This window comes from Gracilinanus agilis, chromosome 5 (assembly GCF_016433145.1).
Source record: "Gracilinanus agilis isolate LMUSP501 chromosome 5, AgileGrace, whole genome shotgun sequence".
In the NCBI taxonomy this organism is placed as follows: Eukaryota; Metazoa; Chordata; class Mammalia; order Didelphimorphia; family Didelphidae; genus Gracilinanus; species Gracilinanus agilis.
The window spans coordinates 275,491,781-275,515,977 of NC_058134.1; the positions used below are offsets into that span (position 1 = coordinate 275,491,781).

General features: G+C 34.5%; 1 protein-coding gene across 3 annotated transcripts in view; it reads right to left on the reverse strand.

The window, feature by feature from the left end:
* Positions 1–5,614: 5,614 nt before the first annotated feature.
* The window catches only part of USP15 (ubiquitin specific peptidase 15), a 152,189-nt gene continuing 133,606 nt past the window's right edge, over positions 5,615–24,197 (reverse strand). For all 3 annotated transcript variants that reach the window (XM_044678074.1, XM_044678072.1, XM_044678075.1), the window contains 14 exons: positions 23,188–23,361; positions 20,439–20,597; positions 20,130–20,354; positions 14,982–15,065; positions 14,781–14,875; positions 14,490–14,681; positions 13,661–13,776; positions 13,005–13,280; positions 12,451–12,521; positions 11,945–12,060; positions 11,223–11,372; positions 10,762–10,865; positions 9,110–9,198; positions 5,615–6,067 (listed from right to left, as the gene is read on the reverse strand). In XM_044678074.1, coding sequence (XP_044534009.1) covers positions 5,882–6,067; positions 9,110–9,198; positions 10,762–10,865; positions 11,223–11,372; positions 11,945–12,060; positions 12,451–12,521; positions 13,005–13,280; positions 13,661–13,776; positions 14,490–14,681; positions 14,781–14,875; positions 14,982–15,065; positions 20,130–20,354; positions 20,439–20,597; positions 23,188–23,361 — 2,037 coding nt within the window. In that variant the 3' untranslated portion in view covers positions 5,615–5,881. The remainder of the gene's footprint in view (positions 6,068–9,109; positions 9,199–10,761; positions 10,866–11,222; positions 11,373–11,944; positions 12,061–12,450; positions 12,522–13,004; positions 13,281–13,660; positions 13,777–14,489; positions 14,682–14,780; positions 14,876–14,981; positions 15,066–20,129; positions 20,355–20,438; positions 20,598–23,187; positions 23,362–24,197) is intronic.

Below are 24,197 nucleotides of genomic sequence, written 5' to 3' on the forward strand. Positions count from 1 at the left end.
AGTGACTTACTTGCCCAGGGTCACCTAGCTAGGAAGTGTCTTAGGCCAGATTTGAACCTAGACTGGGTTCTCTATACCTCACTACCCCACTTTGGTTTATTTTTGAAGAGATGGGATTCTCAGAGATCTTTCAGACAGACATCTTGATCAACAGCTTGCTTTCTTAGAGTGCTCTAAAGACTTGAGTCTACTTTGTTCTGGTTGACATACAAAGATGTTTCTGTCTTTTCTCTTCATGTAGACAACAAGACTCCTTGGCTCAATTTACAAAGACATTAATCTCATTTTCTTCTCCTCAAATTGGAGATGCTACACAGCATAGTGGAGAAAACGCTGGCTCAGGATGAAGAAGCACTGGTTTCATATCCTCTGGCATTACTAGTGAGCAAATAAATATCTTAGAGGAGCCTCAGTTTCTTCAAATGTAAAAAAGAATGGACTACATGTCCTTGTTGGTTCTTTCTAAATCTTTGACTCCACATACATTAATCACTGTATTGGTGGAGAATATATTAGTATGATGCCCATTTTATATTAAGTGAGTGACAAAATCAGAATCATTTTGGTTAAAATCTTTTAGGATGCCAACTCTGAATTAGAACTGTGCCATTTATAATTTCATTATTTCCCCTCAGAATGATATTGGATAAAAGGGTTCATTTCTACAGCTACTTTTCAAAATTGGTAAGGGTTTTATTTTTAAGATGCAATGAAATCAAACCTGACTGGGTTTATTTCAATAATAAAAATGAGGTAAGTTCTTTAAAAATTGTACAAATGAAAAAGTTCATTTCAACAGACAAAACATTTCAAATTTTGGTTCTGCCATTTACTCTGTGTACCCCTCTGAGCCAAGCCATCTCATTTCTTTTATTGTTTCCTTGGTAAACATTGGTAAAAAGAAGAATTTAGACTAGATGGCTTCTAAAGTTCCTTTTAATTCTAAATTTATGATCCTATGAAATACTTAAAATATTTGTGGATAACAGACAATAACAATTTTCTTTTGTAGCATTTTATGAAAAATGACATGCAAATGAGATCAATATATTTAGCTACTCACGGAATCTAGAAATTTCTAATAACTGAATCTCAAATTGGTTTGAATCCTTAATATGCCAATATAAGGCTTTGTCATTTCTTCAGTACATATGAAGAACTCAAAAGAGACTCATATTTAAATCTTTTTAATATCTTAGTTCATTTGTCCTATTGAGTTTTCTGAAGCACACAGAAGTGTTGGAGGCAGAATGTGAATCCAGCTCTGGATTCCAAATTCAAGAACTTTAACCTACTACTACTTCCCTGCTGGATCTCCTTAAACTGGTGATGGGCAAACTTTTTAAAGAGGGGGGCAAAGGAAAGGAAATGCTCATCTGTCAGTCTGTTTCTAAGGTAACTTTTTCGAAGTTTCATTGTATTGTATCCTACTCGTTGTATTCGTAAGATTAGGAATAATGTCGAGCAGCCTGATAGAACATTTCAGGGGGCAGCATCTGGCCTGTGGGCCGTAGTTTGCCCGTCACTGCCTTAAACCATCAAATTTGATGCATTTTTAAAACATCATGACATATTTCTTCGAATTCAACCTAACAGGGAATATAAAATTCTTGAACTTAAGTTTCACTATAATTATTTATAACAATTTCCATTTTTCAACTCAGTTTTAAGAATTCTTTGCTCTCTGAGTAGTTTGTTTCAACATTCTTTGCTTATAGTAAAGAAGGAAGCACATCAAATATTTATTAGCGTGTGGAAGGTCAATACATTCCCAGCATAGAAATAAGTGAAAAAATTTAAATAATCAATATGTTTTGAGCATATTGCTAGTGTATGGAGGCAGGTATTTCCCGACAAAGCAAACGATGATGTAATTTGAGACAATTAAGCTCTGCAGCTGAAAGAAAAGTTAATGAGAATGTACATGAATAAAATTCACTGGTTTAATTTTCTATTCTTTGGTGGAATAGTTTTCAAAAGTTACATGAGGAACAAATACATATTTAAAAAGTGTTTAGATTGATTTACTCATATCCTGGTCTGTGGAAGATTAATGTCGGACAATGTAGCAAAGAAGATAGAGTTGGCCTAACTGTCAGGAAAACCTGGTTTCCAAGTCCAACCTCTATGATAAAAGTCACTTGTCAGTGCTCTAGGTAAATCTCTAAGACCCTAAGGTTACAGGAAAGGTTCTGACCTTCATTGGAAGAAGGAACTCTCCTCACTTAGGAGTTCCAAATACCAGTGAAATCACAGGTCTAACTTCCATACCAATCCTAATAAGGATAAAAATTGTAAATAAAAAACAACAGCAAAAATCCTTCTCAAACTGGAAAAAAATTTTTGTGGCTTGAGAAATAAATGTCCTTCTTCACTTTTCTTCCTATCCTTCTGAGATTCTAGACAGTGAATACCATTACAGATCACCCCTTAAGAGATGAAGCTGGAAGGGGTAGGTTTCCTTCTGAATAACTAAAGTATGCCCCTTAAATCATTGGTTTGTTTTTTCTAAGGCTCACTGCTGTTTCAATAAAGGGTTGGTATATAAATATTGTTAAAAAGAGCAAGCCTTGATTTCTAGCTGGCTCGGGCACTCACTTAGATCATTGTCACAAATCAATGATTTTGCATTTAGGTGCCAGGAAAGATGCATGTAAAAAAGAGGGTTGCAAAATAAACAAGAAACTCAGTGACAATGAGGCTCCTTTATAGAGAAGAACTCCTGATGCTCTAAGTTACAACAGAAGAATAAGGAACCTGAGAGCCTGTTATAGGCATTGCTTCATTTGCAGATTTGGAAAAAACACAGATCTTATGCTGGGGGAAGGGATGGGATCTAAAGAGAGGGGGAAAATGTGATATTTGATTTAAATGAAAAAAATTTTGACTAAGATAGTTTTAAAAATTAGAGGTAGTGTTTAAACTTTCTTTGGTATTGCTTTAGCTTCTCTTTTGTTAGCTAAAGGATAGGGACAGATTGGAAATAGAGTATCTGTGATTTTATTAGTAGATGGAACTCTTGGAGGAAGGACTTCCCCCCTTCACCAGTGCAGGTTGGCATCTTTTTTGTAACTTACAATCTTTGACTAGTTTGAGCAAGTGCTCAGTTAGTTACATGGGACTTGAATGCAGGTCTGGCTTTCTATCCATTACATGACAGTAATGAGATTGTTTAAATTTCCAAACCATTTTGTAAATTTTAAAATATCAACATAAATGTCTATTTTGAAGCACTGTATAAATGTGAGATGTAATTATTGACCAAACAATCAGATCTAATATAATCTTCCACTAATACTAACCAATGTAGCCTCTTAGCAAGGTATAGAATTGAAAGGCAGCATGGTTTTGTGCGGATACAACAATGGCCTCGGTCAGGAGGGCCCAGAGTTCCAATTCCTGCCCTGTCACAGAGGCTGTATGACCTTGGATAAGCCATTTAAAATCCATGGGCTCCAGGTACCTCTCCAAAGACTCAGAACTACAAGGAAAGTGTGGAGAATTCCCAAGTTTCTATATGAATGAAACCACAGGTCAAATCCCTATCCCTATAGTAACCATTTAAAACATATTAAGTTAGTTATAACATGTTGGAATAGAAGGGCTGAGGTTCAAATTCTGGCTCTTCCATTTATGACAGTGTGAATATAGTTTTTTACTTTCTATGTTGATCCTTGTGTATAAAATTGGGGAAGTGAGTGAAAAATTCTCTGGTCCTCAGGTTTCATCTGTAAATAAGGGGGAGAGGAGTGTTGGATTAGGTGATTCTTATGACTCCATTCAGTTCTACATATCTGGGCTTATGTGGATCTCTCGTTCTTAAGGTAAAAATTACAACCTATGTGCAGAAAAACCTAATTTTGATTTTTCTTTTGTCTTTCAGAAAAATAGACATATTGCTTAGTCTATTCTGCATCTGGCTTAGACTGGAGACATTTAGTTAAAATTGGCCTTTATCAATATGCCCTTAATGGGAGGATACATTCTTGTGTGGAAGCATTTCCAGTAATTAAGCTATTATTATGATAAAACAACTAAAGAATGGAATTTTGGGCCACCTACCTACAAAATAAAAGCTTCTGTCAAAAGGTTCAGAGTAAGAAATGAAAGACTGAATAAGGCCTTGAATAGCTTTATTGAAATCTGTATAAATAAACATGCACATTTCAAATGTAAACTCAAGAGAACTCAAGTGCAGACAAAATTTCAACCTCTGTCATGCAGGAGGTTAGTTTACATTAGAAAAAAAAAAACAAACCAAAAAAAAAAAAATCCAAAAAGCAGCTTTAAAATACCAGGATGAAACACCAGCTTTAATATCAAGGTATAAAGCAAAAGCCATGTTCAACATACCTCGTTTATCCTGGTCAAATGCATCTTTTTTTCTCTTTTTAACTTTAATGCTAACATAAATAAATAATTTACCAAAATGTGCACTCACAGAGTGAACTTTTATTTACAATACACAATTTATAACCTATTGTATTTGATTAGTTCAAGTGAAGAACGTCATACTTTTTGCTTCAATAACAGTGGGACACAAAGCAATTCCTCAGGTCATAGGTAGGTATGTGAAGTGTGTCCCAGCACTTAAAAGATTTCCTAAAGGCAGTATTGTATGCCAATCAACAATACATTCTTTCAACTAGATCAAAGGGAAAAAGCAGCAAATGAAAAATGATTAAAATGTTCACAAAGATTTTTGGCATCCTGAATCCTTGAATGTGGTAATTACCTAAGTCAAATTCAAGGCTTGTATGCTTTATATGCTGTACAGGTTCTGATTCTGGAACATGCAAATGCCAATTCTCTTATGACAAGTTACCTTCTGAGAAAAGCTGTAAGGCTATGGTGAATTCCATCAGGAACACACAAAGAAAATTAACAGACCTACCTTTAAAGCCAATTGTCCATTAATGATTTAAAGGCAAGTATAAGAACCAAAATCTCATCTAAGCTTGATGTACAGTTATTACTATGGATATAGAATACTATTAAGTCTGACCTTATTTTATAGTAACTGGGAGAGCTGAATGTTGCCAAACTATGAAAAAAGGGGGGAGATAAAAATGAGCAGCACAAATTTAAACTTTGGACTGACACCAGATTAAAGTTATGCATTTCTTATAAGCAAGTGAAGGATTTTAATGTCTAAGTAATAGATCCGACAGCAATATGGAATATCTAACTGAAAAAATGACTTCATCCGCAGTGAGATATCTAGAGCCTGCTCCACAGCAGTGGTTAGATGAACATAACATTCTTGAGGTTTAGTGAGACCACAAAGAGAAATAACCTTTTGGAGCTGATTTCTGCCACCATGATTCAGTTTTTTTTCTAGGCAAGCTTGATTATTAGGGAAAAGTCTTGAAAATTTGGTTTCCCAAGATACTACTGCAGTATTTAAGCTGCATTTATTAGTGCAGTAAAATATCAGAGTAGTATGAATGGTTGCTTCATACACATGAATAAGTAGTTCATCCTAGGTTAGTCATTGCTTTCTTGCAGTATTATTAGAGTAAATCAAATGACCAACATCCACAAATTTAACATTTGTCATCAGTTAACTCACATCCAAAACAATTAAAGAAACATAATTCATCAAAACAGCAGCAAACTTAAAAGGGGTTTATTTGTGATTTCCTATATATATTTAGCTTGTAAATACAAGACTGTAAATGTATTAAGAGACAATTTCTGTTAAAGTTTTCATTGTGTTTCACTTCAAGTACTGCACAAGTTAAAATCTGATAAAGGATTTACATTCTCTTATTCGAAACTCCCCATCTCAGACTTCTGTTTTCATGTGGTGGGTAACTTCATTATTTCAACAGAAACCACCGGCAGGAAAGTCTCTCTTTTATGGCTTCTAGGACTTTCATCAGTTAGTGTGCATACAATTTTCATTTTCTAGATCATTGTCATTCTCATTACTATCTTCGTCACTTTCTAATGGGATGCCTGTGGCAGCTGAAGCACCTTGTTTAGTTTCTCGGTCAAGGGGGAAAAAGCCAGTCCCACTGAAAGTGTCCTGTCTCTGGTAGAAGAGCACATATGCTGCTTTGGACTGTGGGAGCAAACAGACAGACACAGGGTTAACAGAGTAATGAATTTCAGATGGTGGCTGATATGTGTCAAGGAGCAAGATGAAGTCAAGTAGGTGAGTAAATTATGACTTAATTAAGGCAAACAGGATAAAAAAGGAATTTAGTTAATTGAGGCACTCTGAACTACTTTCAAAAACACCCAGTGGACTCAAACTTACCAATGTATAATTTCTTTCTAGTAATGGGATAAAAAATACTGAGTGAAGAATCATTTATATAAATAAAAATGATTTCAGATTCACTACTATACCATCAAATGATGAAATAACAGAATTGTGTTTTAAATATAATTAAGGGCAAATCAAAACTAGTCCAAAATAGCATCTAAAATATGTACTTATATACATATGACTCTGTTCAGGGATGAAAAATGAGGTGACTTCTTGAGCTGTCACAAAGACAGTTAGGAAAGCTAGTATTCAGTGCTGTTCTGTCTCAAGAAATATTAACATGAAATAAGGTCACAAGGCATTCACCTCCCATGAACACTGATAGCATTCTGGGAACCAAATTCACTGAAAACCCCGGATGATGTTTTAGAGCAAGGCAAAATAATAACAAATAACTAAAAAAAGTAGATAAGCAAAATGATACATAGGGAAGAATCTCAATAATGTAGTGAAAGAAAAGAAAACTTCAAGAAAAGAAAACTTATTTGGGAAGAACTGCTGGGAAAACTGGAAACAGTTCGGCAGAAATTAGATTTAAATCACCATCTTATACCATATGCAACTATATACTCAGAGGAGAAAAGTCGCTCAAAGGTCATAACATCAGCCACAATCCTGCTCCCTGCCCCTGGCCCAAGTTGTTGAGAATAAAATCAGGCCCTTTTCATAGCTGTGGCTAACGAGTAAGTTCTTAACCACACGAGAGATAGAATTCAATTACATGGAACTGAAAAACCTCTGTAAAAACAAAACAAATGCAGTTAAGATGAGGAGGAAGCTGGTGACTAGAGTAAAAAAACAACTTTGCTTAAAGATACACAGGAACTAACAAATTCCTAACATCAAAAGCCATCTCTCATGAATAAAGTGGTCAGTGGATAGGCAGAGTTCTAAAAAGAATCCCAAACTATATTTGAAAGATTCCCAGAAGTGACTAATCACAGAAGCAAACCAAACACCTTCTGAGTTTCACCTCACACTTAGGAAATTAGAGAAGATGACCCAAGTTGGGGCAGTTTGTTGGTGCAGGGGTGAGAGGAGTGCAGGCTGCTAAGGTACTACCTGATCTGTGAACTGAACTGGTCCAATAATTAAGGGAAACCATTGGAACCTGGTCTGGAAAAGTGGAGAGAACATCCACACTTTGATTCCATGATTCCACTGCTAAGCACATATGCTCCACAGAAGTCAAACACAAAAATTTTTGATATGGCAAAACTGTCCTAGCAGCACTTCTTATGGTAGCAAAGAATGAGACAAAAGGTTTACCAACTGGGCATAGCTAAGAAAATCTTGCTGGACATGAATGTAAAGGAATAATGCTAAACTGTAAGAAGTGATGAATGAGAAAAACCTAAAGATGGAAAGATCTGGACAAATTGATGAAGAGCCAATTTAGCAGAACCAGGAAAACAAGGTACACAATATTTGCCACAATGTAATAAATAGAGGCAGTGGGTACAGTGAAAACAATACTAACCCTGGAGTTAGAGGGCCTACGTTTAAATCTCACTTCTGGTGTTTAATGCCTGGGAGTCTTTCAGCAAGTCATTTAATCTCCCTGGGCTTCAATGTCTCATTTGTTAAATGAGGAATTTAGGCTAAATTGTCTTTGCATCCCTTCCAGCTTTAGATCTGGGCCTATGAATGGAAAAATAAATTGAATAATATATTGGTTTCAAGAAAGAAATGAAAAAAATCTATCTCCTCTTCTTTGTAGAAGATGGGTCTGGAACATTATATGAAAAGTCAGATTTGGTGATGTGTTATCCAGTTTTGCCTAAATTGTGTTTTGTTCTCTTTTACTCTTGGTTACAATAGATGGGCTTGCTGGATAGAGGAGGGCTGTATATGGGAAAGAAGATGATGTAAAACAAAAAATATCAATTAAAAAAACAGATGAAAAAGAATTACTTCTAAGGTAGCTTCAACAAGGTAGGGAAGAAGCGAGACCTCTAAAGATCTTAAGATTTTCTGAACTGAAGGCGATCTTTGAGACTCTTCACTCTAATCTGTTCACTTTTACAGATGAGAAAATGGAGGCCTAGGAAAATAAACTAACTTGAGGTACTAAACTGCATAGAGTAAAAACACAATCAAGTGTAGAGTATTTTCTGTGGAAAAAGGCTGTGCAGTACTTGGCTGAAGGCCAAATCCTGTGGCCTAAGAATGGTTTTCCTATTTTAAACTATCATTTGATTTAAAAATGTACAAGTCATTTTTACCTCTTTTTTTTTTAACCCAAGGACTTGGCCTAGTACCTTTACAGACAGGAGATGCTTAATGAACGTTTATTGAGTGGCTGATCTCCACCCAACATCAAGAGAACACAAGAGCCCCAAGCACACTGGGCAGACCCTCTGGAGTAACTTTATGAATTCAAAGATAAGCCTGGCACAAACCAGGAAGGCATGGATGGTTTATGATCTGCATGGAGGGAAAATGCACACTGCTAAGATTAGAGATCCAGAGTACTAGAGAAGGGGTGGAAGGAAATGAAGATGCCCGTGGGCAGAGGCAAGGACTGAAAGTATAAAATGACTGATGAAGAAAAATTCCAGAAGAGGGTAGGAGGAAGAGCACCAATGGAAGGCACTCTGTTATTATATAAGCTTAAAGGATAAATCCTTTTTCAATTGCTTTGCAATTCTATATTTCCTTATATTAAGGAGAATTAATGTTTATTAATCCTGAATTACTAGAATGCTTACAGAAACATGAACTATACTGTATCTCTTTTGGTAGGCATTTTAAAAATTCACTTCTAAATTTAATTTCAACAATATAAAAAAAGATTCCTTTGATTTAGAGACAATAATAGCAGGTACTTACCACAATTTGGTCTTCAGAAGCAGTTGAGACACTACTGTCATCAAAATAGTACCATTTTCCATCATCTTTATTTTTTGCGAAAGCAGTATCTAAGAGTGAAATGTGGTCCCTTTAGTGAGTAATTGATATTTTGCTTAAAACTAGTGAGGGTATGAAAACCATATATATGAAGTGTAACCATAAAATCCACAAAACACTGAAATTCCCTCTGTGTAGGTTAGGAGACATTTCTTTTACAATCTGAATAAGACTAACATCCCTTCAAGGTCCCAAGTTACATATTAAGGAAATTACTTTATCAACTCTTAAGTTTCACTTCATTGAAGAATAAATATATCCTAAGATTTTCTAGAAAATGTTAATTATTTAAAAAATATTCAAACCCTTAATTTCTGTCTTAGAATTGATATGAAGCATCAGTTCCAAGGCAAAAGAGGGAAAAGGACTAGGTAACTGGGGGTTAAGTGACTTGTCCAGGATCTCACAGCTAGGAGTATCTGAGGTCAGATTTGAAACTAGGACCTCTGTCTTCAGGTCTGGCTCTAGTCACTGAACTACTTAGCTGCCCCTAGAAAACCTTAAACAAACAAACAAACAACAACAACCAAAAAAACCTCATTCCATGTTTGGCACCTAAGTACTTTCTTAATTAATTCACGCTGTTAGAAATTTAGCATTTCATGAAAAATGAATAAACCTGTAAGCTCTTTTTTCCTTAAGACTCATTTTATACAAAGTCCTTTCTGATTCGCACAGTTATTAGTGCTTTCTTTCTTTTCAAATTATCTTGTATTTATTTATCGGCTGCATCTCTGGGAGAGCTGCCAGTATTTAAAAGGTAAGAATGGATATTTATTTTTCTTTGTATCCACAGCGCCTCTAAAATGTAAGATTAAAAATTAATATCCAAATACTCCAAGTATTATATTTAACAAAATTTATTAATAATAATTAAATAAAAAGCTAAAGTAAAAAAGGTGCTAACCTAGCCGTGGTAGTGAGAGAAGAGCGAGAGGCGGAGTTACACACAACTATATACAACAAACAAATATAAGCACTCAAGGTAGGGATGAAGGAGGAAAGGGATGTTGGGAGATGTCCAACGGTTCAAGATTTTATAATTATACAAAGATTATCTGTCTAATACAGAATAGGGTCTTAGAAAATGCTTGTTGAACTAAATCATACCCCAACAAAGCCTTTTTTTGTAACTCTGAGGTCTTCCTTGTGTTAGGTAAATAACAATTAGAATTAAGAGAGCAACATTCAGCTCTTTAATCATTTGCTCTTAAAACAGCTAAAAAACATAATTATATGTAAACTCTGGAACAGTTTCAGATTCCTACCCTTGGTAAATGCAGTATGAGACTTAAAATTCATCTTTTGCTACAGAAAAATATAAGACTCAGCTAGATTATTTGGGGCTGGAGTTTCAGTGATTCAAAGCAGCTTTACTACCACCTTCTGATCTTAAAAGCTTATCTCTGGGTTAGGCTAATGGACAATGGTTTTGCCTTCCATTATATTGACACTCATACCCCCAAGAAATTAACAGTTCAAACTCATACTTCAAACATCCTATCACTGTTAATATCTAAGACTAAAATCTTTATATTTATAGGTTACAGATAATATACAAAATGTTAACTTACAGTGCCCTCCTCCCATCCCTCCATAGTGGTTGGACACAGCAATCAAATTGTAGCGGCAAGGCCCAGCATTTGGATTAATAAGGAATTCTGACATATCCAAGTCACTGTTTTAAAGAAAAACTCATGTTATTGATAAATTATTAAATTCTTAATAAATATAGATTTTGCCCAAAACAATTTACTTTTACACTGATATTACTCTCTCCCAAACATCTGCTATCTGTTGGCCTTTCCCTGCCAAAAAAGTGCTTCTAGGAGGCCTTGGGATAGAGTAAAATTTGCCTGGAGACTTAAAATTTAAACTTATTCCACTATTTTTGTCATCAAGTGCTATTCAGATTTACATGCCAACATATTGTTATTACTAAAACATTAAATTATCTTGAAAGAGAAATCCATTCATTCTTTTAAAAAAATATGAGTGGTTTCCTAACATTTAGCAAAACGTAATTCAAACTTACTTAATAGGAAAATCAACTAATGTATCCAACTTATCCCTCATGTATCTGCTGTAAGAAAAACGCTTAAGATGGACCACCAGTACTGGAGGCAGAGACCATAAATCTAATTTTTTTGTAGCTTGCTGATGTTCTTTACAATTTGGACAGTACCTAAAATAAAAAGAAAGTTGGAAACTTAATGAACAAAAGCAGCAAAAGATTCACACTCATTATGTAAACAAACTGAAATAAATCAGAGAGCCCATTCTACACTTTTAATAGCAAGTAGTGTTCCTTTCCTCTTATTATGTATCCTAATATATTTTAATCATTTAAAGAGATGAATACAAATCTGTAAAAGTACAATCTACAATGAAAAGGATGCCATTTGGATTACCTGGAAACTGAGACAGATTTTGCCATGACAAATATTTTAGAAAAGCTATAAAATTTGTAAACTGGAATTTAATTCAATTTCTACAATCTATCAAACATTTACATCTGAAAATGTAATTGCTGTCTGTATGTACACATAATATACATGTACATACGCATAAAATTATATTCGAAATGATTCACATCTCAAAGATATATCATCACTCAATAGACTTATCACTGCTGATTAGCCTTTTATCAAGCAAGGGGTTAATAAATCAGCTTATTTTCCAGATCAAGAAGGACATACCTGAGCACAATCCTTACAGGAAATAATTAGAAACAATTATTTTAACATTGTCTCTTACCAAGGGTCTTCAGCACCTAGCTTTTCTTTTGTTGTAAACAGTTCAATGCAATCTTTTAATTTCACAAAAGGTTTTTTGGGAGGTTTATATTCCACACTTTCATGTTTTTCAAAATCCTAAAGAGAAGTATTTCTTGAGTTAAGAGAACAAATGAAACAAAACTCATTTTAGTGATACCATCCTTACTATGAAAAATAACGACAAGCTCCTAAAATATGAAGAATTTTTCTGAAAATAACAAATTTGCACTTAAAATTTTTTCAGTAAGTTTCTAAAGTAGTCTTTAAACCACAATCTTTTCAATATAAACATGCTTCAATGAATTTTTTCACTATTTTTGGACAAATGCTTGAACTACTAGCCTTTCCTACAAAGCTTTTCCTCTAAAAAGTCTGCTAAAAAAACTAAGCACATTAAACAGATTAAACACACACATCAATATTCTAATATTAATGTCTATCTTTAATTTTAGGATGCTAAATGTCTGAATTAATGAAGTGACTTACCTCAGCTGCATTATCATCAAAATATCTTTTTTTCAGTTCAGGATCCCAATCCAAAGCAAGGAAAGATCTTTCTAAGATGAAAAATATTTTTTTCCTTTTAAAAGATTAAAAGTGTTTAATCCATCAATGTTTAAATAAGCATTTTTATAACATGTTTGGGTAACCAGGGGATGAATTCTGTTTCATTTACTTCAACAACCACTGATTAAGCACCTACTAGGTATATGCCAGGTGCTGGAGATAAAAGTTGAAAATCAAAACAGATTAAGAGTTATTTCCAAGAAAATTTTCATGAATTAGCAATTTAAAAAAATGGATTGTATCAGCATGAGTTCAATATAAAGTTGCATTAAAAAAATCTACTATTTAAGTAGATATAACCTCTATTGCTAAAATTAAAGTCTCTAATTATGGTTAAAGTTGTCCTTTTTTTACTTTAGGAAATTGTAGGAAAGATAAATGAGTATAAATTCTGCATATAAATTCTATAGAATCAAAAAAATCAACATGCTTTTGATCAAATTTAATGTTCAAGTCTTTATTCAGAAACTTACCATCTAATCTAAGCTGTCTGTCATCAAATCTAATATGTCTAGTATCATCTTTGATGTAGTTGATATCAGTATTGCCTAAATTGTTGAACTGGAATGTAAATAATCTCTTTTTGTGTCCCATGAGAAGTTGACCTTTGCAAGTTTCCTCAGTACACAATCCATTTTCAGAGTCATTGTCTCCTCCAACTGAATCTTCAGACTGACTGTTTTCATTCTCTGAGGGAAGTTCTTGATCCTGACTGGATTCATCATCTGGCTCATCTGTTTCCATTTCACCTAAGGAGGAATCAATAATTAAATAGCAATAACAACAACATCAAAAAAATTTAAATAAGTCTTAAAATATATTTTCTTTACTCAAATTCTAAATTGGAAATTAATAAATGGAAATTCACTAGTTTTAAAAACAAGTCCTATGAATTTGAAGGGTGTTAGCTCAATTTTTCCTGGCCTTCATTTCATTATTTTCATTTCACTATAATACTACTATGCCAGGTGCTGGGAATAAAAAAATTAAAACCCACAGTCTAAAAGCTATTTCCAAGGACATTAATTAGCAATTTAAAAAAATGAATCAAATTCTTATTGGTGATCAAGTATACCTCAAACAACAATGAAAGCATACATTTTCTAAAATTTAAGCAGGCAATTCTTACTTGGGGAACATTCTTCATGTATTCCATTTGGGCCATTCCCATTAATATTTTGGTCCTTACAGCAGTGTAGGGAGCCTTCTGTTTCTTCAGTTTCAGTAGATGTTTTTACATATCGGCTAAAATATAATCAGGGGAAGCCATAAGTTGCATATCATATAATGTCTAACCCTCCCGTCCCCTCTATCCAATAGTCTATTGCAATCAGTCACAAGTAACTTTTTAATGGAAAAAATCTGTTGGGCAACATTCAGATCTAGGAAATAATCTAATGTAAATTCACACTATAAAATATAGTACCACAAATAAAAGTGACCAACACGGAATATATATGATCTTTTATTTCTAATAAGTAAGTTTAATTCTAAGACTTAAACAGCTTAAATTTTACTTTATTTCTTAATCTGTGGCAAAGATAATGCATTTCCTTCTAATTAACATATAACAGACTTCATTTCTATAAATGTGAAATAAAGGAGTTAGATTAGTTGATTTGTTCCTCCTAGCACTAAAATACATGGAGCATAGAATTGTACTGGGGAAAAAAGGGTTATTGTTCAAGGAGGAAATGATAGATCAAGACTGATATCTACCAAGAAACCATATGACATAGTGGGTAAACAGAATAGCATAAATAAGGAATTTTAGGAGTCCAAAGAAGAATCTTTAAAATGCTGCCTATCTCCTGAAACCTCTAAGAAAAACAGCTACTCACATATGTTCTGAAAGTACATTCATATGCTTTCTATTGACATTTCTATGTCAATGCTTTCTCCATTACATTTATTTCGATTTCTCATTTACTTTTTAATGTATACTGGCAGGCACTTACCACATCCTCAACAATAGAAGATTGTAGAGTTTTTCTTCAGTATTATTTCTAGGTACTGCCATAAGAAAAGGTTGGCCAAAAAGTGATGAACCACTATGGTGGCTATAACCTGTGTGTCTGTACTTTTCTCTTAAGCAAACAGGAATTATGACTTGCTCAGTATCTTCTGTTCTATTGATGGTAATTTCAAATCTGTAAGAAAAATAGTGCCCATAAAAACCTGAGTATGGCATATTTCCTTTGTAAATGTTTCTTAGGTAATCTACTGCACAGCACATGATGTGAACTTACACATAAATATCATCCCGTTCCATAATACTATTAAGATTTTCATCCATAGCAAATATTCTGTGAAATCTGTGATTGTATATATCAGTAACTATCATCTAAAAGGAAATAAAGATAAATTCCTATTAAATTGAATCCACAATGCTGAAAAAATAAAATATTTGATTATATGTACTTGTTTTAAAGAACCCCCAACAACCTTACCTTATCAGCTGGTACCCCTGACAAAGTGGATAGAGCTGTGCAAAGATCTAGTATATTTCCAATTTTGGGAACAACTACTTTGTACTAGGTGAAAAAACAACAACAAAAAAAACAAGTTACAATTTGGCATTTTTGAAGAATATAACTGATTTAGGTGAGAAGACTTTCTCTGTATATTAGCACTTCCATCAAACTCTTAACAAACCTCTTAAAAGGTAAGTGGATGGTAATTTGCATTACATGAACACTTTCAAAGATTTGAGTTATTTGTTGACTTTAATTCTTTTCATTTCTTTACTCTCCAGTCTCCTACAAAAATGTGATTTGTCCCATGATAAGGTTTATACAGCTCTGTGTACAACTAGGTCAGCTAATTCACGAGTTAATGACAGTAACATTTACAATTCATTCAACATCTCTGCACAGAACAAAAGAGCTATCTTTCAGCCTACACATTTCAAAAAATGTTTAATTTTGTTCAGGTACAGAACCAGAGGATAAAAAAGATGGCTCAATAAAGTGTCCATTACTAGCAAAATACACAAAGCCAGCACTAGATACAAGTTATTTCTCCTCCTTGATAGTGGGGTACAGTAAAAACAGCAGTGGGCTGGAGTCCTAAGAAGTGGGTTTAAATCCTTGCTCTACTACCACTTACATTCTTGCACTTTTACTCCCCACTTTGATAATTCTAGGCCTAGTTTTTCTCCTTTCACTTTTCAACCTGCTGTCATTCAGCTCACGACCGTCTAACTCAACTGAACCTGCTCTTTCCAAAGTTATAAATGATCTAATTGCCAAGTCTAATGGCAGGCTTTTTTCTTCTGAAGTTCTCTGCAACATGACCCTTTTTTGTTGCCTGGTCTTCTCCTGGCTACTGTCTTGGGTTTGGCCTCAGGGTATCCCTTTCTCTCTTGGTCTTCCTCCTGTCTGCTCCTTCTCTTACCACTTCTTGTTTCAACATCCATATCACTCCCCCCTCCAGCTCAACTGTGTGAGAACAATAATGCTCTGTTCTGGCCCTGTTTCTCTTCCTTTCTACACTCTTCTCTTTATAGAAGATTCCAATATCTATATATTCAGCCATGAGCTTCAGTTAACTTATTTTCAATGCCTACTGGACAGTTAATCTAGAGGCCTCATAGGGGGTTCAGCCTCAACATCCAAGAGATAGCTCATTGTCTTTTTCCCAAAACACCCATCTCTTCCAAACTCTCTTATTTCTGTCAAGGGCACCATCAGCCTTCTAGTCACCCAGGTTTGCAATGCTGGCTCCTCAATTCCCTCACCTCACATATTTGCATTTGCAAAATCTCACCTTTTTTAACTCCTTGATATCTATCTCTTTTCAAGTGGCCATCAGCCTCCTTTAGGTCCTCATCACCCCTGGCCTGGATTATTGAAATAGCCTCTTTGTTCCCCTTCTTCAATTCTTTCCCCACTATAATCCATTCTCTACAAAGCTTAGGGTGTTTTCCTAAAGCATAGGTTTGACTATACCACTCCCATACTCCATAAAGACCAAAGTCTCCCTAGTGCCTGTACCATAACAAATTCCTTTCCATAGCTTTTAAGGCTCTTTCAGTCTATGAATCTACTTTTCCAGCCTTTAAAAAAACACACCCTCTGCCTCCCCAGAGATCACCTTTATACACATTATCCCTTCTGTGAGCTATGTTGAGCAGAAAGACTAGCCTTGCTACGCCCAGCATGACACATACTATTTCTTGTCTCTGCCACTGCACTAGCTGGCTCTCATCCATGCCTGCGATGGGTTCTTTCCTCACCTTGGCCACCCAGAATTCCCTTTTTCCTTCAAAACTCAGATAAAACTGAACATGAAACCTTTCCTGCCCCCTCCAGCTATCAGGGATCCTCATTATCTTTTATGTTGGATAAAATTTTATATCTACATTTCTTCAGGATCGATCCATATTGTGAATGAAATGGGATATCAGTAGCAGGATGGAGAAGTCTTTCCTGTTAGTTTTGAGTGTGCTTTCATACTATAGAAGTTTTGTTTTATGTATTGTAAATCATAAATACTCACATGCATAAGAATTAAAATGTTTTCCAGAGATCAAATGAACTTTGGCTTATTTATGCCAATTAATCACTATCTTTTACCTCCAGGATTCAACATGGAACTTCTTGGCTTGCATTTAAAGCCCTTCAAAGCCTGGCCCCAACCTATCCTTTCTAGCCTTAATATATATATAAATGTACACTACTCGCCACCATGTCTTCTGAAGCCCAGATTCTTGATATTCTGCACACACAGTTCATCACCTGGCTCCATGTATTTGCAGCTGGAATGTGCTCGCTCCTTCTTTGTGATTCTCCTTGGTTTCCTTCAAATCTCAGCCTAAGGAGCCATCTTCTATCTGAATTATCTCATGAACTCTCAACTCCCAGCTGTTAACCTGTTTTCTCCCTACTCCTCATTACTTTGTACTTTGATTCTGATAGAATGTAAGCCCCTTTAGGACTATTTCATTTTTGTTTCTGTATCTTGAGGGCTTATCTCAGTGCCTGTCACCTAAGTGCTTAAAAATGTTTGTATAACAATTGAAGGTCTGCTTAAAAAAAATCCTGTCCAGATCTTTTTCTTCAACAAGTCAGAATATAAAAATTATATGTTTTTACAGAAACACTTTGTAGATAATTAAACATTAAGAAAAAGATCTGTTTCCTTTATATATAATTTTGTTTAAAATGTAAAGCTTGAAAAGGTAACCAAAAACTTCTTATAGGACTTCAGACTTGGAGAAATGGAAGGGACTTTAGAGGCTACTGAACTCAATCCGCTCAGTTTACAGATAAGGAAACTGAGGAAAGCCTAGAGAGGTTAACTGATTTACCCACTGTCAAAGAATCAAAATCTTCCCTATTCCAAGTTGGGTCCTCTTAAAGACTCAAAATATTTTTTTCTTTCTGCAATTTCCTGTGCTTCATCTTCCCACTTGCCCTGAAACTTGCAGAGATGCAGAATTTAAGCACTGGAAGGGGCCTCATTACTTGCTCTGTCAGAAGACTCAGCTAGTTGTGTCTTATAACTATATTGAACAAGTCAAGACCTAAGTCCACTAAGCCTAGCTATGTCTTATAACTATTTTGTAATCCAAGAATTGTGGCAATCAAGATCACATATCTGAAAGTAAAACACAACAGAGATGGAAGCTGTAATATCACTATTTTTCTCCAGGTACAGGGAGTACTGGGAGCTCTGTCTATGATGGCTTACTGACAGACAATGGCCATCTCAATTCATGTGTTAGGTGGAAAGGTAATCCAGTGACTGGATTTTCTTCCCCTCTTCCTCCCCACTTTTTTTCTGTCTTTCTTTACATAAATAACAGAAATGATAGAAAGCCAGAAAAAGAGAAAGTGAGTCAGCACTAATGGGCTCATTATATAGAACACATTTCATTCCTTGAGCTAGAAGCTTGTATTTATAACTAAGAGAATATAAAAATCTGATTATAAAAGGCAAGAAGCCTCCCTCTGACCTCATTAAGAAAAAACAAAACACACTCTTGATGTTATATCAACCAGAGGGTAGAACATGTTCTAGCTATGAATTGTTCTCAGTAAATAAATTTGTTTCTTCATTCTTGCCAAGAGGATGGGAGAAGCCCCAAAGAAGTGAAGCAGAACCAGGGATATTCATGACAAAAGCAATTTTACTTGACCAAAGAGGAAGGATGGGACAGAGAAAGGGCAGATACAATATTTCCCATCCTAGTGCCAATATAAATCTACTTTGGGGAAAGCATCAATAAGGTAGAAATGAGGATGCAAATTTCTTTTTCCAAGGTTCTCTATTTTTTTCTTTCAAATATGGAGAACCCCTTAGGCATACCAATTATGATTTGGGTGTGATATAAGAGTCCAGAGAATACTACTGGGTGACTAAGCAGTAACTACAATTCAAAGTTCAGATATTGGTTCTGACACATAACTCGCTGTGTGTTACTCTGGATAATTAAGTTCTCTGTACCTCAGCTTCCTTATCTGGGAAATAGGGACAAGATTGGAATGTTCTATCTCATGGAGTTTTTATAAGGAAAGCCACTGCAATCCTTATAAAGTGTAAATAATGCAGATCACTCTGGCCTTTCTTTTCTAGTCCCAGTCTGATTCCTAAGGGAGTTTGGGGGCACTAAATATAAGCTGCAACTAAGAACAGATATATCCACTGACCTTACTGTTAGGTCAACTGGGGAAAAAAAATCTATAATGAGTTAATTGGATTATGGCTTACTATTATTTGGCAATATATGCATAATGTATGATCATTGCAATCTAGAGAATGCTTTGTAATCTTTGCATGAAAAGGTAAAAATGTGCATTTGTGTGTGTGTGTGTGCACGCGCGCGTGTGTAGCAGTGGTGGATTTTTATTATGTTTAACCAGATTCTCTTGGGAGAGAATTTTTCTCCATATGATATTCAATACAGCATGCATCCACTGCAGGTCTTATCCATAGGCATTTCAAAGGTACCTAAATAAAATCATCTTCATCACTAACCCTGTTCAAATGCTCCATTAAGAACTTATTAAAATCCAAAAGGCTGGGAAGAGTAATATATTAATGTAATTTACCTATTAACATCAATCATTAATTCAAATTACAAACTACATTATTAGATTATTTTGTCAGTCCTCTGATTTAGCCATAATGAGTATGACATCTTAACTTTATTGTGGAAGAATATCAGAAAAATGAGAAACTGTCCTAGGTGACAAGCCAAAAAGTAGGAAAAAAAGGTTACTAAGAGGGTACTGGGCATGTTGATGAAAAGGAGACTCAAAGAATGGAGGACCTGAGAGAGAAGTAATTTTATCAATATATTTTTAGCATCACATTCTGGGACAAACTGAGTGAAAGAATGCAGACATCTAATAAATACTTGTGAGAAAGCACAATAGAATGTAAGCTCCTTGAGGGTTGGGATTTTTATTGGGGGAAAAAATACCACACCATCATGAAATTCTTTAATATTCTAAAAACTATGATGCTTAAAATTCTTGAGCTCATAAATTGTACCTAAACTGGGTTTGAAAATGAAGGTTCAAAATGAATTCCTATGAATGTTATGAGCATGACATAAATAGTGCTATTTACCTGGAAACAATAATATTTACCTGCATAGGTTTGGTAAGTGGATCCATTCTAACTAAATAAACTTCCAAGGTACGTTCTTTTTTCATAGGCAGTGGAAGAGTCAAGTAACAAAAAGGATCAAATGTTACTGAAATCTTAGCACACTCAGGACAAACTAAGGTTGACTTGAAAAGGCCATGAAATATATCTACTATGATAGAATCGTTTCTTTTTAAGTGGTTTTCCCAGGCTTCTTCAGCAACCACCTACAAATAAAACAAATAGATTTTTACAATACACTATTACAAAATTACAACTCTTACACGAGATATTAAGGCAGGGAAATTTACCTTGTCAGGCCTTCCATCAGCATCCTTCAATTGAATATAAGGTTTTTTCCTAATTCTATTCAAATCTTCATGTAGACCATCTAAGAGGAAAGCTAGTAATTCTTGGCAGTCTTGCTGTTGATACCCAGAAAACTGAGGTGCAAAACGTCCCACCTGTGTCTGTAATGCAAGCAAAAGAGTTAAATCTGATTAATGAATTTTTTTTAAAAGCAAGATTATACTTTAATATATCTTGTAAATAATCAATTAATTATAGAATGAAGAGTTATCAAGGTTTCTCCCCCTAGTAAAAAGAAAACTTCTTGAGGGCAGGAAGTATTTAATTTTTGTCTTATTTTTAGAACACTAAATTGTACTACTTTAATAGATACCATTAGTAATTACTTGTTTTGTATCTTTACTTGTGTTGAATCAGAACTGGGGGTAGAGAAACCCAACAACTCATATATATGATAAACAGATCCCTTAAGAAACAATTCTGTCAGTTACTGTTCCTTTGGTATTAGGCTTCTCTGTCATCTATACCAGAGAGAAAAAGCAACTTGGGTTTTTCTTGAAATTCATGGCTTACTATATTTAGAGCTGGACAGGGCTCTTAGACATCATTTAATCTAACTCTTGCATTTTTTTATAAATAAGGAAATGGTAGCAAGAGTGGTTAAGTGATTTGATTAAAGTCACATTAAGCAATAAAGAGCAGTTAAGCCTTACATATTCTGGCTTCAAACTAATAGCTCTTTTAAAGCACTTTACTACCCACTATATTTTTCTTAACTTCAACAGAATGTTTTATGTAAAGATTTTTGCCTAATGAAATAAAAGTTTTGACACCTGTCTTTATATTGCTCATTTGACAGGATCACAGATCTAGAATAGGAAGGAATCTCTGAGACCATCTAGTCCAATTCCCTCATTTTACAATTCAGTTACTCTCCTTCATACCAAAGAAAAACAACAAAGTACAATAGTTTTTCAGTTGTGTCCAACTCTTCCTGACCATATTTAGGGTTTTCTTGGCAAAGATAATGGAGAAGCTAGCCATTTCCTTCTTCAGAAAACAGGCAAATAATGTTAAATGACTTGCCTAGGGTCACACAGTATAAGGATAAAAAATAATAAAGGCTGCTATAATAGTATAAATTAGTAGTTTAATTAAAGCCATGCTGAAAGATAAAGTCATTAGACCACGCACTTGTAAGAATTTAAAACTGCCGCTCCAGCCATTATTACCTCCTGTCTCTTCCTGAGTCTGCTGGCCAAGAGGGCCACTCCCTCCTAACCCAGGAGATTTAAACTGACTTCTGCGTGGTGACGTACGCATCCCCACGCCCAAAGAACAGGAAACGGAAACCCGTTGGACCACGGGAAATGTAGTTTGATAATTTCCACGTGTCCATAGAAAATACATATATATACATTCATATATAAATTTCACTCTTACAACAGTTACTATGAGGCTGGATTTGAAGTCAGGAAGATCAATCTGCCCAACCCTAGGCCGGGTACTCTATCCACTGGGTCACCTAGCTGCCCTGTTTAACAACAGACCTAAATTATTTTGCCCTAGTGATCTCCTACTTTTCTGTTATGAGAGGAGTTATTTTCATTATATATTCTCCAGGACTTTTAGTGTTAAAAAAAAAAATTACTCAAAGTTCATCTTCTTTTCAAAGATTTTTTCATTTATATGGCTGCAGGCACTGTTACCATTTTCTTGTAAATTTTTATTTCAGTTCATTTAATTCACTTCTTCCCATGTATATTGCATCTCTTCAGATTCATAATTTCTTGGTGTTATAGCCATATGTCTTAAGTTTTTTTTATCCATTCCTCAATCAAAGCATATTATAGTTCATTAACATATTTGTATATATTTGCACAAACATATACATGCGTATTTTAGTTTTTGGAGGACAAGATAGTATTATTTTGAAAAAAGTTAATTCAGATTGCAGCATTCTTTAAAAATTTTTAAATATTCTGTTTTTACAACACTTTGATTTTGAAATTTATTTGTTATTCTCTTCCCTTATAAAAAAAAATTCATTTCAGCAAAACCAAATATCAACAGGTCTGATAGTATATGCAGTATTAAAATGTTGTTTTAAAAAAGAAAAACAAATACAGACAGTAACTAGGAGACAAATAAAATGTTGCCCTGCAGGTGATCTTGGGTACTTTATGTTAATGAAAAATAATGACCTGCAATTTTCAATTCCCTGTATGTAAAGGGAAACAAACTAGTTACCTCTCTTAAAGTATTCCTAGAAAATGTTTCTATAAATTACATGTACTAGGGTGTGTGTGTGTGTGTGTGTGTGTGTGTGTCTGTCTGTCTGTCTGTCTGTCTCTGTCTCTCTGTACACTACAGTTTAGATAAGAACAACTCAAAACTAGTTTGGTTTCACTATAGTTGGAGAGCACCACTTGCCAAACATAAGAACCAAAGAACTTACACTCGCTTCAGCACTAAAAGAGCAAATATTTTTTGTTCAAGATAAATTCAATTAGTAGTTAAATTATATCTTTTAAATTGATGTTGTGGTAATAATTTCTTGAAAAACTATATACTGTAGCAAACTGAGCTTTAAAAAATACATAGGGCCAACATTTTCAACCATGCTAAACTTTCAATCCTGTGAATTTAGAGGCTTACTATTTTGTATTCAGTTTTGTATCAAAAACAACTTGTGAACTCACAATTTCATTAGTATGGGCACTCCCTCCCACCCACCCACATCATACTAACCTTAAAGGCTCTTGGGGTGACATAGCTGTATTTTCCAGACCACATTTGCTTGATGAGTTCGGCATAAGATTTTGCTATTTCACCTCTCATTCCTAAGGGATTGTCAAAATTCAGTTCTTCTTGGTACTTATCATTGAGGAAATATTCAGTAAGTGGAGGGGTGTTGCTCAAACACTGAAAAAGTAAAAATTGGTGACCTCAAGTAAAAGTAAATATCAGTTTACAATTTAAAAAGATTTAACTACAATGTGCAGGGAGGAACGGATTTTTTTCTTTAGTAATACACATATAGATGATTTCTAATTACAGCTTTTTTAAGGTTGTTAAGCTTTTGGTCAAATAAAAACACAATTAATTAATCCACCCATTTTATGCCCCCAAATTTAATTTCAGATGCTTAGTAAATAAAAACTCTAAAGTAATATTTTGGTCTGTCAAACTTAGAACCATTCTATCTCATTTCAATTTGGGATATAAAATATTTTTAGACTTTTAATTGTAGCAAATTCTCTATTAACTGAAAAAGTGAAGTTTCTAATTGGATGTTTATTTTTTCATCTGATTTGATGTTTTCAGTATCCTGAAATAGCCGCCTGAGTAAGTAACAATTACAGGATCATGCAAGCAAAATAAATTGCTTTCAAAGGTAATTATGTTGCTTATTGCTAGTTACCCATACCCAATAAAGTGTCCCACAAAGCCCTCCTTTTTTAACTCAGTTTATCAGAGACTGGTAAAGCACTATCATTTAGAACCCAGGGCAGGTACATTTTTACTCTTTCTATTTTCCCAATATTCTGGCAATCCAAATTTCAGAAAAACTTTTCAGGAAAAGTTGAAAACTGTGGACAGATTTATTGACTATTTCTTGGACCAAAATTAAATGATTTTATGAGCTACAATTCAGTTTTTAATATAATAGGTAGAAGCAATGCAATTTTTAAAAATCCTTACCTTCCACCTTAGAATCAATACTGTGTATTGGTTCCAAGGCAGAAGAGTGGTGAGGC